Source organism: Topomyia yanbarensis, chromosome 3 (genome assembly GCF_030247195.1).
Source record: "Topomyia yanbarensis strain Yona2022 chromosome 3, ASM3024719v1, whole genome shotgun sequence".
Lineage (NCBI taxonomy): Eukaryota > Metazoa > Arthropoda > Insecta > Diptera > Culicidae > Topomyia > Topomyia yanbarensis.
Genome location: NC_080672.1, coordinates 174,374,057 through 174,387,771, shown reverse-complemented (window position 1 = coordinate 174,387,771; position 13,715 = coordinate 174,374,057). Strand labels below are relative to the sequence as shown.

General features: G+C 35.2%; 2 protein-coding genes and 1 long non-coding RNA gene across 5 annotated transcripts in view; 1 reads left to right on the top strand and 2 right to left on the bottom strand.

The window, feature by feature from the left end:
• Window positions 1–13,715, top strand: part of LOC131686769 (LIM/homeobox protein Lhx5) — a 158,627-nt gene that overhangs the window by 106,288 nt on the left and 38,624 nt on the right. The gene's annotated exons all lie outside the window — the stretch shown is intronic.
• LOC131686772 (uncharacterized) lies at window positions 7,873–9,444 on the bottom strand. Its single transcript, XR_009305183.1, has 3 exons — window positions 9,108–9,444; window positions 8,769–9,037; window positions 7,873–7,978 (listed from the first exon to the last, which is right to left on the bottom strand). It is a non-coding gene; the product is annotated as an uncharacterized LOC131686772 (long non-coding RNA).
• On the bottom strand, window positions 11,882–12,945 carry LOC131686770 (uncharacterized). Its single transcript, XM_058970756.1, has 4 exons — window positions 12,684–12,945; window positions 12,481–12,595; window positions 12,285–12,409; window positions 11,882–12,228 (listed from the first exon to the last, which is right to left on the bottom strand). Exons 1-4 carry the CDS (start codon window positions 12,888–12,890, stop codon window positions 11,902–11,904), a joined length of 774 nt encoding a protein of 257 aa, XP_058826739.1. The 5' UTR covers window positions 12,891–12,945; the 3' UTR covers window positions 11,882–11,901.

The following is a 13,715-nucleotide window of genomic DNA, read 5'->3' as shown; positions in this document are numbered from 1 at the left end:
TTTTGTACCAACAATGTTTGGTATTTGAAACAGAGAAATTGCATTTCTGTTTTAACAAAATCTTTGACTTAGAATCAAAGTCGCAAAATATTTGATTCGAATATGCCTTATTTCTCTGCGTGTAGTTAAAATAATAATAACAGACGTGCACGTCAAATTGCTAGTATGTCTGTCCTGCAAAGTAAGGTTTAACCTACAGTTAATCTCTTAAATCTTAATCTTCTTGGGCAAAATTATATTATGTTTTCGTCGCGAATACAATCGCTCCCTTTTTAGCAGCAGCAGTCGGTATATTATTTTTATTTATTGTTTTCGAAATGATTTGGTGCTTTTCGTTTTACTTGTTTGACTTCTTTGATTTGAGTATATTGCTAGACATTTTCTCATTATTCGTCGTTATCATATTATGATATGATATCCGAAAACCTATTGTTAGGCACCTAATGGATCTCCTGACGGCCTGACACCCAGAGACTAAAATGAATCACGCGAGACTTCCAGCATAAAACCCTCAGTCTTTCTCCTCCCGTGACACTTGTCTAGTGCGCAGTACTATATACGGCCCATAGTAATAACAATTGTCGGACTAACACTCCTTTTCTTGCTTGCTGCGATTTACGTACGAGCCTGCACGGTGCTGGTATTGATCAACACACAACTTTGGATTACCAGGAGGTGTACATTGAATGATAATTTGTTACATCCAAGCATGATTATCTATTGGTTCCCGCGGTGATTGCACAACTTGTTCAAACTATTGGAACAGAACTATTCAAACATTAGATCAAATTCGCTTCGCTAATAGTAATTCTTTTAAAAATGTTTTGTCGTTGCTGTTGTGCTATCTTATGACAAGTGCCATTTTGTACATTCCGAGAAAACCGATTTTTAATGTTTGAGATTGAATATCTTGAGACTTATAAATAGTATAAATAATTCAAAGAAGACAATTGATGCTTCTATCTATTCTGTATTAAGATCGGTTGACTATGTTGCGAGTTTTCACTATAAATGTAAACAAAAGTCTCGCTCACAAGTGTCATAGGTGCGTATTGATGACAAAATTTTTATGGCGTGTAATAATCGTACATGGAAAATTTTCCATAGAAAAAATAATCAATTATTAATTTTTAATCATATCTTTGGTTTCATTTGGTCCATTAACAATCCGTGAGATATATTTTGAAGGCAATAAATCAGAGAATCTAGAAAAAATAGTTATTTTTGGTTACAGTGTTGCCAAATATGCTATATTTCCAGTTTAAAACTTAAATTGCATTTTTCTCGCAATTCGCGTAATTTTGTGTTGAAAATGAATAACATAAAAACATAATACATCAAGATAACTGGAGCCAATCCTCGGACATAATCATTTGAAGCAAAAAACTAAAAGCAAAAAACTAAAAAATCGATTTTGCCAGATTGTTTCTATTAAGGGAGGCGTCTGGAGTAAAGTGCTCAAATGGAAATTTGTTTTACGATTTTAAAGGCACGGTAACAATGGGTCTTTTGTGTAATGTTCCCGATCAAAAAACCATATCAACGATATTTCAAAATTATTGCTCATTTTAATATTTGTATCATCAGAGGATATAATTTTGATATATGTCGTTTGGAACGAATTAATATTAAATTGAAATTTTATCATGTTTCGATTTGTCAATAATGGTATCAAATAATATAACATATTTATGTCAACCATACAACATAGTAAGAACAACCAAATAATATATTTCCAAGACAGCTTGGCAAAGCTATGATGATGCCACCAGAGATGGATAATCCCAATGACTGGTTCCAAATCGCAACACTAGTGATCTTGTCTTGTCATAGGTTGGAATGTAATCACATTAGAGAATGTACGTTACTGGTTGATTACAGAACACTACAGAGAAAATGTTCCGCTGCAGGACCACGAAGCAGCAAGTAACTTAAATATTTAATTAGACATGTTTCGGTATACGATAAGCCGAAAGAGCAGCATTCGGTAAACGCTGGTGAAAAATGGAAGCAAAACATATATAAACTGCAGGCAAACTATTAAAGAAGAGTATAAGTAAGAAGAACGTGTGAAAGAATCGGTATAAGCATTCTAAATCGACTAAGGATGTAAAGCGCAAAACAGGAACGCCTTCAGAGAGAAAAACAAATGAGCAGATTGTAAAAGTACGCTGAACTAAAAGCGAGTTCTAGTTTAGAAGAACTTCTATCAAGTAGCTGAAACGGTAATATCAATAATAAAATCTGAAATACAACGAAATTAAATGCACATTTTTAGACAGACACTTGCAGTAATGAGAATATTGAATATTATCTTTCACAAAAAATTATTATAATAATTTAAAAAGAGACGAAAAAAATTAAATTTTTGTGATATAATTCTGATATTTCCAGATATATCTACTACTCTTAATTAAATATAAAATATTCGTCTATGTGACATAATTACTTTATCAAACCAAGATGCATCAAAGATACTTTATACTAAAATAGATTGAGATATAATAAGATATAACCGATACATTTTTGGTATAAAAACTTGATATTTTAACAACTATCCAGCTATATTTTATATCATACAGAGATATATATTTTGTCGTGATATAATATCTTATTTTGGCATAATTTTGATATGAATTAAAATCTATTTATATATTCATTGTGCTTGAAAAAAATATGTTCAGTCATGCAGAACCACGCATACGAGCGTTCTATGAGTATACGTCCAACCATTTCTACGTCGAGGATAAAATTGTCTGACACAGGACATTTAATAAGATTTGTAAAGCTTAGACTTGTAGTTACTCGATGAATCAAAAAGAGAAGAAAAAAGTTCGAATTTCGGAAAATGGCTACATAAAAACCGAAAAATCTCATATTCTACTGTAAAATTCGCTCATTTTTCTTCAAAATAATAGGGAGAAAAAATTTTTATTCAGTTTTCTGTGGTTAATCCACAGGATAAATAAGTTGTGCATTCTTATAAAAAAAATCAAATCAGCTCGTTGATTAGTTTGTTTTAGTTTTTGAGTTGTCGTGTTCGCCAATTTGAAAAACGCGGTTTTTAGAAAAAAAAAAACGCTAATAAAGGGTGTATTACATCAAATTGCATTAGGGACAAAACGCTGTAGAAAATGACTCATTGGGTCTTTTCTCTTGACAATTTGGGTAGAAGTAATTTAGAGTATATTGTTTGCACTATATTTGTATCGCTGTAAGTTTTTCGAAAATTGTTGCCAATAGATTGAAATCTGCGTGTGTTATAGCAAATACGCGCGAAGAATACATGGCTGTTTAAAACCAAAGAAGTTCAGCGTGGCCACCGAGATTGCGGGAGACCATTCTAGAGGTTCAATACTAAAGGATTAAGCGGATAATTAAGCGATTTTTTGCCCACTACACCCCTTTTATTAAAAAAAACGTTGTTGCCAAACATCGCGTCAAAAAAATCGAATGAAAAAAATATGTAAATAAATATGAAAACTATTGTTCGATGAACTTGTGCATTGTACTTTAATTTTCATTCTATTTGCGAATTTATTTTTTCAGTGATGACATGCACTTCTGCAATTTTACCAGGTTTTCAAGCAAATCCGTTGTAGTACGTTGCGTATAAACCTTTCACAAGCACATGTTAACACGCTCTATCTGGTATGTGAATGAGACTTTAACGGTAAACTTTTTAAGGCCTTCGAAAAAACTTTAAATTTCACCAAGTTCGGACAAGTATGAAAATTTCAAGTCCCATGTGTCGGAATTTACTTATTCCCGGTCCCTAGTTCTTACTAGGCCAAGCATAGCTATTTCAATTGAGATATTCAAAGCGATTGCGCTATCTATTATATACAATGTAGGAAATAATTGAAGCAACTTTTTACATGTTGCACATATATATTAGACCCACGGTTCCATTAATCTTTTACAGTGAGGTGCGTAGGAAAAATTGTGTACAGCTTTGGCACCGGCTCATTCTTATAAAGCATTTATTCAACTCTAAAAGAAGAAAATTCGTCGATTTATGAAATTATCACGATTCAAATTATTCAAAATAGTTGTTGTAAAACGGCGCGGAATAGTGCTTTTGAAAAAGTGGCTGTAGTTTTTTTTATTACACAGTTGTGTTGCGTGTCCCACCACAGTGTGGTGATGTCACAAAACATCACCGCGACTTTTTCAAAAGCACCATTCCGCCCGGTCAATTGTCTTTCGAGAAATTATTTTGCATAATTTAAATCGTGATATTCTAATAAATAAACTCATTTTCTTCTTTAAGAGTTTAATTAATGCTTTATATAGATAAACCGGGCACAAAGTTGAACACATTTTTCCAACGCATACTATTCAATTCGTATAGACGCTCACCCAAAGTCTTTTGGACCTTAAATAAACGAATTGAATAGAAAATAATTAAACCAACTCGGTGGTAGATATTATTTGTTTTGTTTTTTTGTTCTGGATAGGATATTTCTTGCCCATAAAAGCATAAGAGTCCCATATTGAAAAACAGTAAGTCGAGAAAAACGCTGTTCAAAATTTACATTTTCATTGAGCCAAATGGATGGGACTACCATGTGATGGTATTTTTTATAACTTCTAAACAAACCTTGTAATTTTATTTGTCCATTGTGATTTAGTAGTGATATAGAATACAATCCAACAGATAACTCATTTTCGAAAGTAATACATATGGGACTCTTATGCTTTTATGGGCAGTTTCCATGTTTGTAAATAAAATCGTCTTCTGAAACAGATTTTCAAAAAAATGTTGCCAAACTTTATATGTAAGCAAATTTACATGTCAAACAATGATTACGCAACAATAATAGTTGATTTGATTTGACAATTGTTTTACTTTTTTCTCGCAATATTTTGGAGCGGTGATGCCAATATAATTCGAACTATATGATACTTCATTTGCGACACTTATTGAAAGTATTCACATAATAGCAGTTCCCCATATATCATGTCTTAACTTATGTCCGATACTGCATCTAAACCAGATTTCTTTTCCTGAAAGTGTTAATTTTCCATTTGACAGTTGAAACATCATAGTGTTGCACTTCCCGCTACTATTTGCAGTTAGTTTCTCTCGATACTGTTCGGTTTTCTTTCGGAACGCCACCAATTACTGGCCCTGGGTAATGGGTGCGTACATAATCAACGCTACGCACGTTTTCCAATTAGGTATGCATTCCCACTCAATTAAAAATAGCTTGCTTTTTATTTTGACTACTGGATCACGTTTTCGAGATTTGGTGTTTTTTCGCTCTCACCGCCCTATACTACAACAACACGTTGACCACAATGATGCGGCTCGTGAATCATGCACCATTTGGGTGCACACTGTAATAAAATAATTATTTGCTTACTTCTAGCTTGATTACGCTCTAATCGAGAAATACATTTCTCCTTAGTTTTGTTTAACCGCAAAAGCATTTCAGGTAGATTGAGTGGCTTTCTTGCCGAATCGCTTCCTTTACTTTGCCGTGAAAGCTGATATCCAGGGCATAAGTAGATCATTTTACTCGTGTCTCTCTATTTCTAGGACTACGTTGAAAGTTACTCCCTTTGATCGAACATTAAATCCAATAAGGCCACAGAAAAACCTAGGCATTTACTACAATTATTGCTCCCCTCTCGCTATCCTACCCGCGTCAAACCGTAGTGGACTGAACGCCGAGAATACTGCGGTTCCTTACCGTTAAGGCCAGGGTGTGGTTTGCTACATACCGACTACTGCTTCGAAGGGTAACATTTTTCTGCAGTTGCCGATTGGAAAGAAGTGATTTTTTTAAACAATATCCCAACTTGGCACGGCTCATTGCAAACGTTCACTGATGCATTTCCATAGAGCACTGTTACACAGTGATACAAGACACCGCACCGCACTGCTTGCACGTTGGGAAATTTGTGCCGCCACTGATCGCTGAATGACAGCCCAGCCTGCTGCCACTGAACTGGTCGCAACGGTTGGTTGGAATAGATAGTGATCGGAGGCGGCAACCGCGGTCAAATCGTGCCGCACAACTGCTACGATTATCCAGCCAGCCCCAGAGCTGGCTGATCATAGTACACATTGCGCGAAGATGCCTCGAGCGTGACTGATGTGGTCGCTTGCAACCGTTCCGAAGTGTGGGAGTAGGTTCTCGAAAATCCAGCAGATTGGCTGCCTTTTGTAAACTACCCGTAACGGAACGAATGATTGATTGGACGCGGTTCTAAGCAAAAGACTAGAGAATCGATGACATAGCAGGTCCTGGATTATTATGGTGTGCTGTAATTTTATGGTTCAAAAAAGAGCCTATGACGAAGCAGTATGCTACTGAAAAATATAGATCAACAAGTCTATCTGATTTGTCAGATTCAGTGTTGGATTCACTGTGCTAACATCATTGATGAAAATTAAAACATATCGTCACTGTTGTGCTATCTTATGACAAGCGCTATTTTGCACATTTCGAGAAAAACGATTTTTAAAGTTTCAGATTGAATATCTTGAAACTTATAAATGGTATAAACAAGGGTACAAACAATCTAAACAATTGATGCTTCTATCTATTTTGTATTAAGGGGTTATATACAAAGTTGGAACTCAAAAAACCGAATTTTTTTTTATTGAATATTCTGAAAGTACATACTTTTGAAAATATCTGTGCGAAATTTTATCCAGATCGGAGCACCAGATTTCAAACTACAGCCGATCGCAGCGCGCAGGTTCTTCCACGAGTGACGTTAACACAAAACTTTAAACGCAATTATCTCGGAACTATGTTTTTTGAAAAATACCGTTGCGGTGAACGTGATACCTCAAAAACTATTCATCCGATCTTCATAAATTTTTTTTGAATTGTTTGTATTAATATTCTCGTGTACTTGAACGATCTTTTCCATCCAATAATTTACGATTCTTCGCAATGAATTTTTGTTTAAAATTTTAAACACCAAAAAAACTCATTTTTTTATTGCACTGAGAACCAAAATTCGGCTCAGATGCGAAAACCTTAGTTGATTTACTGAATTTAATTAGTTATTATTTAGGACAACTAAGCAAATTCTCAAATTGCTGATTTTGATTAGTTGTTCTCCATCCTCCTAAATAGAGCTAAAATGCTAGTTGGAATTTCTGTTTTTTCTGTTGATTTGACGAGAAAATGATGCTGTCACTTTTAGCGGAGACACATTCTCCATCTTCTCAACTATATTTTGTGCTGAATTTAATGCTATTTTCTGTTGGTTTCAACTAATATATTCTCTAAATTCAAAACTTTTTTGCATTAAAATCAACTATTTTTTAGTTGAATTTCTGAAACAAATATGCTAATTTTAGGGAGGTTGATTTGTTCAATCTAGTTTTTTCTTCAATTGATTTTAACAAATGTCAGTTTTGAATTTAAGCCATGCTGTTTTTAAATTCAAAATCTTTCGTAGTTAAAATTAGAACGTCAATATTTTAGATTTAAGATTTAAAGCTTTGGTTGAATGTAACGTTGTTTTTTCTTTTGATTTAAAAAAAATCCTGCTTTTTAGACATATATTTCGAAATTGATTTTATTCAGTTGAAGTCCTTTTGAATACAATCAATATGGGTATTTTTAGAATGGTTCTGGTTGAACCAGCTATAAATTATAAATAAAAACATATAACATTATGCATTTTAATTTGAATATAATTTGTTTGTTCGATATATATTCTGAATGATCAATAAACTTTCATTTTCATTGTTAAAAACAAGGAAGAAAATCATATTTTCATGCAACCAAATATTAAAATCTTAATTTTATGCGTGTTCTGCACTTGATATGTTCTGAGCCTTACTAACTAAATGCAATATGTAATATCATTCCATATATTATATGAATATTCCGATAATTGCTATTTGGATACGCATGCTGAGTACAGTGCGGTTGAGTGCGATGTTTTCTAGAAGATGCTTCCAATCTTCATAAGTTAATACTATTATCCAGTCATTTTCCGAAACCTAATTAAAAATTAAGAAAATTTTGTATTGGGTGAAAATATTATGGTTGCAGTTGATATTATATATATTCGCATCATCATGCAAATAATGTGCGTTAGTTGCGCGCACATTGAATAAAAGAAAAAGCGCGGAGCGAACGTAAAAGTGGACGAATTATTAAGGTTCAACTCGTCGTCGCAGTGGTTCGTCTCCAACAAAAAAAGGTTCAACTGAGAAAGCTTTAAAAGTGGCCTTCTTTGAAAATGAAAAAAGCTGTTTTCTTCCACGCCGTTGGCAAAATCATCATGAAAAGCAAACGGTAATGCTCTACCAATGCCCTAAACACATTGATTAATTTTCATAAAGATTGTTGAAAGGGCGGCAAAAAATTACTTTTTCTTTTTCAAAGCTGGCCGCTTTTCGAGGCATTCTCAGTGGAATTTTATCTGAAAGGAAATACGCACCCTTATGACCTCGGACGTTATGACCCATTTCAGCTAATGCGTTGAATAGATATAACAGACACTGTTCTAATGTGTTCAAATGGATGGGATGAATTGAGAAGTTGCTAAGATGAGATAGGGTACAGTATCCCTAGTCGTCACTCACAACACCGCGTTCGCTTAGTGGTAAATAAATGTAATAGGAAATTTGAAGATCGTTCATTTGCTTTGCCGAAGAAATACTGTCCTGAATTTCATCCGCGGCTCAAAACTATCCCAAATTTTTAATCAACTCCCACGAATGTACGTCACACGAATCAAATGTTGTTTTTCCTATAAAAAACATGTTATGTTGCGTTTTATCTTACCTCTAATGTGACAAAATGTAAATCTGTTAGTCTGTGGTATTATCAATCCTCAGCATATTGACGATTAGGCATTCCATCAGACGTTTCTCCTCAGCTAATTCTGTTTTCTTTATTTCGTAACGTTTCTTGGGTGGATTGATTCCAGTTCGACGTCTCACAAAATCGGTCCAACGTCATAGTAGGAGCCAACTAAAATCGTTAACCGGAAGCATTTTTCTATTCACGGGTGATATGGCCTATTGAGCAAGTAATTTAGTCGTCAAAGGCATCTGTGAATGGTCCAGATATTCAAACATCTTATGAAATGCCAAATAGTAATAATATCGGTATAATACTTACTATATTCGCTCTAGTTTGGGTGTAAACAGCCTGGTACTTTTTCATGCTACATAGAAGCTGCAGAAATATACCGCCCCTTCACTTGGCATTGAATCGAACCATACGACATCCTTCTGTTGAGTTTCTGATTTTTTTTGGTTTTTTATCTACCAACATCATTGAACTATGTGCTCTGCCCCTAACGTGGTATATACAGGTAGGGCTAAGATGGCACTTTGGTATTCATAAGATGAATCTTACATGAGTGGTGTTTGTGATATTGCTTATTGCTTTGAAAGTTGGATTTTGATGCACTTCGCTATCAATTTTTCACGGTTGCCAAATGAATTGATATGAAATCGACAAAAATTAACTTTTTCAATCAAATTAATTGTTAAAACCAGGATACTGGCAGCCATGCTAACCTTCCAGCTACTAAAAGTAAGAAGAAGTTTGTTTTTGACACTTTTCTATGTCAATAATTTGTCAGGTCGAAGGAGTTGCACTTTCGATCACACTTTTGATTCATCACACTTTCATACTGTGCAGTTCGATTTGGTGGGAACTGTGCAATATAATAAATCGACTTGCTTTCGTCATACCTTTCGTTCAGTTCCCATTAAATCGTGTGAACGCTATGATGTTGACCCGACGTGCTTCTGGATTATTTACATATTTTTGGTTTCCAACATTAACAAACCATGTGATCTGCTACACCTATTTATACCATATTGATTTAAACCAGCTTTGTCGCCTTTTCGTTTACAGGTAATTATACACGCCACCGAAAAATTACCTGAAATCACTAAGAACTGACATGCAAGTAAAGTTTTCGACTTGTGTAAGAAATTAAACTGTCGCTTTGAAATGACAACAGCAAGTAGTAACTTGCCACTAGTCGGCGCTTCGATCGGTCAGCAATCGCTATACGTGACTTGTATGCAAACTTGGATACAATGGTGACTCACGCATGCAAACCTCTATACGATGGTGATTTTCAACGTATTTTCATTTAAATGTTTACACAGGTTCTTCGGGAAAGTTTGTTCTAGCTTATATGTCAGTTCTCTATGCTAAAATTAAGTACTTTAGACTCAATCTCGTGGTATCGTGAAGGAAGGTAAAATTAGGTAAACCGTGTTGAAGGTAGTTTCCATTTAACTACGGCAAAAATAATAACTCAACCTTGAGTTTAATTTACTTAAATTTAAGTTGAATTTACCTAATTTTTATTGTTCCCCAAACAACTCAAAAAACCTTACTGCACGGAAGACCTCGACTGAGTCGAATCTCTCGTTTTGTTTTTGACAACACTAATAAGTGCGAAAGCGACGCACAGCTCAAACGTACCTAACATTTAAGTTAAAAGAACTTATTGTCCATCCTGAGATAACCTAGCGTTTCGTCGATTTGTTGCTATATGTGACACACATGAGTGCGAACGAAACAAAAATAAACGTCAAACCGTTTTTTCGCTTGCACTAATACAAAGTGAACCTGCGCGTAATTAGGCGCACGGTTTAGTGGCGCATGGCTGAAATGTCACGATGTGGATTTTAGAAAAGATTCGCAATATTCTGTAGGTTATTTTATGGTTGCGTGTAGGCAATCCATGAGACGTTTGTTTGACAATTCAGCGGTGGGTTTTGTCAACAAGTCTACTCCTGCAAACAGAAAAACTCGTCCGACAAACATCTTTTGTTAGTCCGATTCGTTTGATATTGGATCGAATCAATGATATTGTCGGACGCGACGTCGCCCGTCGGAGTAACGTCAGAAGAAATAATCAGCTGATCGGAAACGTCTCATGGATTGCCTAACCCAGTAAAGCTCAGCCGGAATTGAACCGGAATTCTGGCTGATTCCAGTTCGTACACGGGCTCCAGTGACACAACCGATTCTACACGCTCGTAAAAAGTTACTCAAAAATGAGTTTAATCCCACCCATTTCCAGATAAAGTGGAACAACCCTTAAATTGAGTAATTCCGGAGTTACTCAAATTTGAGTAAGCCAGCATGAACCAAAAACTGAGTAATTATTACTCGGTTTTTGAGTACAATATTATCTACACTAAACCCAAAAGTGCTTCACTAGTACTCAGATTTTGAGTTCAACATTGCTCAAATTTTGAGTTCAGTACAAATTTAACAAAACCAAAAATTAAGTAATTATTACGCAGACTTTGAGTTGAACATTACTCAAATTTTGGGTTCAGTAGAACTTCAACAAAACCAAAAATTGATCGATTTTTACTCATATTATGAGCAGAAGCTTACCCAATTTTTGAGTAGACAACAAAGCCAGTTGTAATTCCTCAGTTTTTGGGTAGAATATTACCCAATTTATGAGTGCAATATTTCATTAAAACCCAGTAAAGTTCAGCCGGAAATGAGCCGGAATTCCAGCTGTTTCCAGTCAGTATTCCGGCTCCAGTGACACAACCGATTCTAGTTAGAATAGGTTGTGTCACTGGAGCCGGAATACTGACTGGAGCCAGCCGGAATTCCGGCTCATTTCTGACTGAACTTTACTGAGAAACATCCGGATTATGACTTGCAATTCTGAATGGTTTCTGTAAGAAGAAATGCAACAACCGATTCCTATTTAAATTGGTTCATGATCGATTGTTGCATTTGAACTGGAACTAAACCGGTTTACATCCAGTGAAGAAATTGGCCGTCAAAATTTTGTTTTGGATACAACACAATGCAGTCTTTCTTTTCTTATGGAATATTTTTACAATAATAATTAAAGAAACTTCTGTTTATTAAATTTTATGGTTTTTAGTAAGTATTGTATAAAAAAGTTGTCCTTTTATTTGTTGTCAATACGTGCGCGGGAAACTTCAATAAAAGTTTGGACGAGTCTATTCACAGTTGTCCTCTGACTGTGCGGAATTATATTATATATGGCACATGCCAGAAAGTCCCAAAACATTCTAAAATTAGGTGGCACCTCCACTCCGAGAACTGCGTAGCATTTGAATAAAATTTCCACTGCATGAATAGAATTGTTAGTCTCGAATATAACTTTTTTCTCACAAATGACGGCATAATTTCCTCTTTTCATCGGGCTTGCTACGCACACCATGTGTAGTTTGGAATCAGTTGCGGGGGATGCCACGTATGTATCTAAGCACTCCTAATGATGATATAAAATCATTACATCTAACCTTATGTATATTATATTGCATTTACCCCAATCCAACGAATTAAAATTGAAGCCGAATGTTCTTCGCCTACAGTTGGACAGCCTACCAGCGTTCTTTTTTGTCCGCGAATTGGCATATGAGAAATTATTCTCAAGCATCCTCGAATGTGATCTGTGAATAGTTTTACAAATTTAAAATTTTATGACAGACCTTTGGGCTAAATTAAAAAAAATATATCTCACCATCTTCTACTCTAGAGAATCTGGACGGTGAATAAGATAGACACTGAGAGAAGACATCCTCGATTTTGAGACCTTCTGTTCTGTTAGGATACAATCTCTCAAACATTTGACGAATCTAGAAAAATATGATATGATATAAATATTCATATGTTCCGTGAATACCATAAAGTGAAATAGTAAATAATAAAAAATAAACATGTTACCACCAATCCTTCATATGAACACAGGTGTGGAAACATATCCAAGATATCATTAACGGGTTTCTTTTCTTTTAATAACAGTTTGAGGACTGGAAAGCATCGGTCCATTTCATCACAAAGATGTTCTGCTACTGATGCCGATGCAAGCATTACTCGGAGCAATTGAGCCCGCTCTACAAGTTCAGTTGAAACGGACTCTTCTACAGGCATAGTTCCTCGATTATATTTATGTTTTCCTGCAGGTAGCTGCTTGATGACATTCCGGATGCGATGAAATATCATGCCAGTATGAGCACCCTTTTCCTTGCCTCCGTTGCGCCAAAAGAAAAATGACTAGCATGAAAATAATTATAATTATATTAGAGAAATTAAATAAGCATAGAATAACAAACCTCATCAGGAGCAGTTGGTGTGACTCGCGTATTACTAAGTTGTGGAAATAATTTTACGATTTGAACAGCTGCCGCATGCTGTTGATCAACAGAAGGATACCTGCGCATTTAGAGATCATTGGTTCGTTACTCCGAAAAAGACCAAAAAGATTCCGTGAAAGATTAAGCACAGACTAACAGACATAACACTCAAAAACAAAGCTTCGCCCGCTTTAACGGTCATTTTAAATATATTTGTAGTTGGGACTGTGGCCACATTTGAAATTATGGCGCCACTGACATATGAACAAGCATATGGGGGATAGGCCACTAGTGAAAAATTGTTCCCAAACCTGAGGGGTAACCCACCAGTAAATTAGTGTTTGGGACTGTGAATAAAAGGTGGAGCTAGTGTTCTGGGAAAATTGTCGGATCGATGTTTTTCGAGGGAATTCCCTCATAGTGTTATGTCTGTTAGTCTGTGGATTAAGTTCTAAATTTCTTAAAAAAAAATCTAAATGTTAAAAGTATGAACGGTATTTGATTCGTAATTCTTTGCATGCTGGGACACATCTATTATTTTCTGAAGAAAATCGGTCAGTTTATTACTGTTTTAAAAGTCTGTAAATGTCTGGACCAGGCATACGCAGAACTTTTTTTTAAT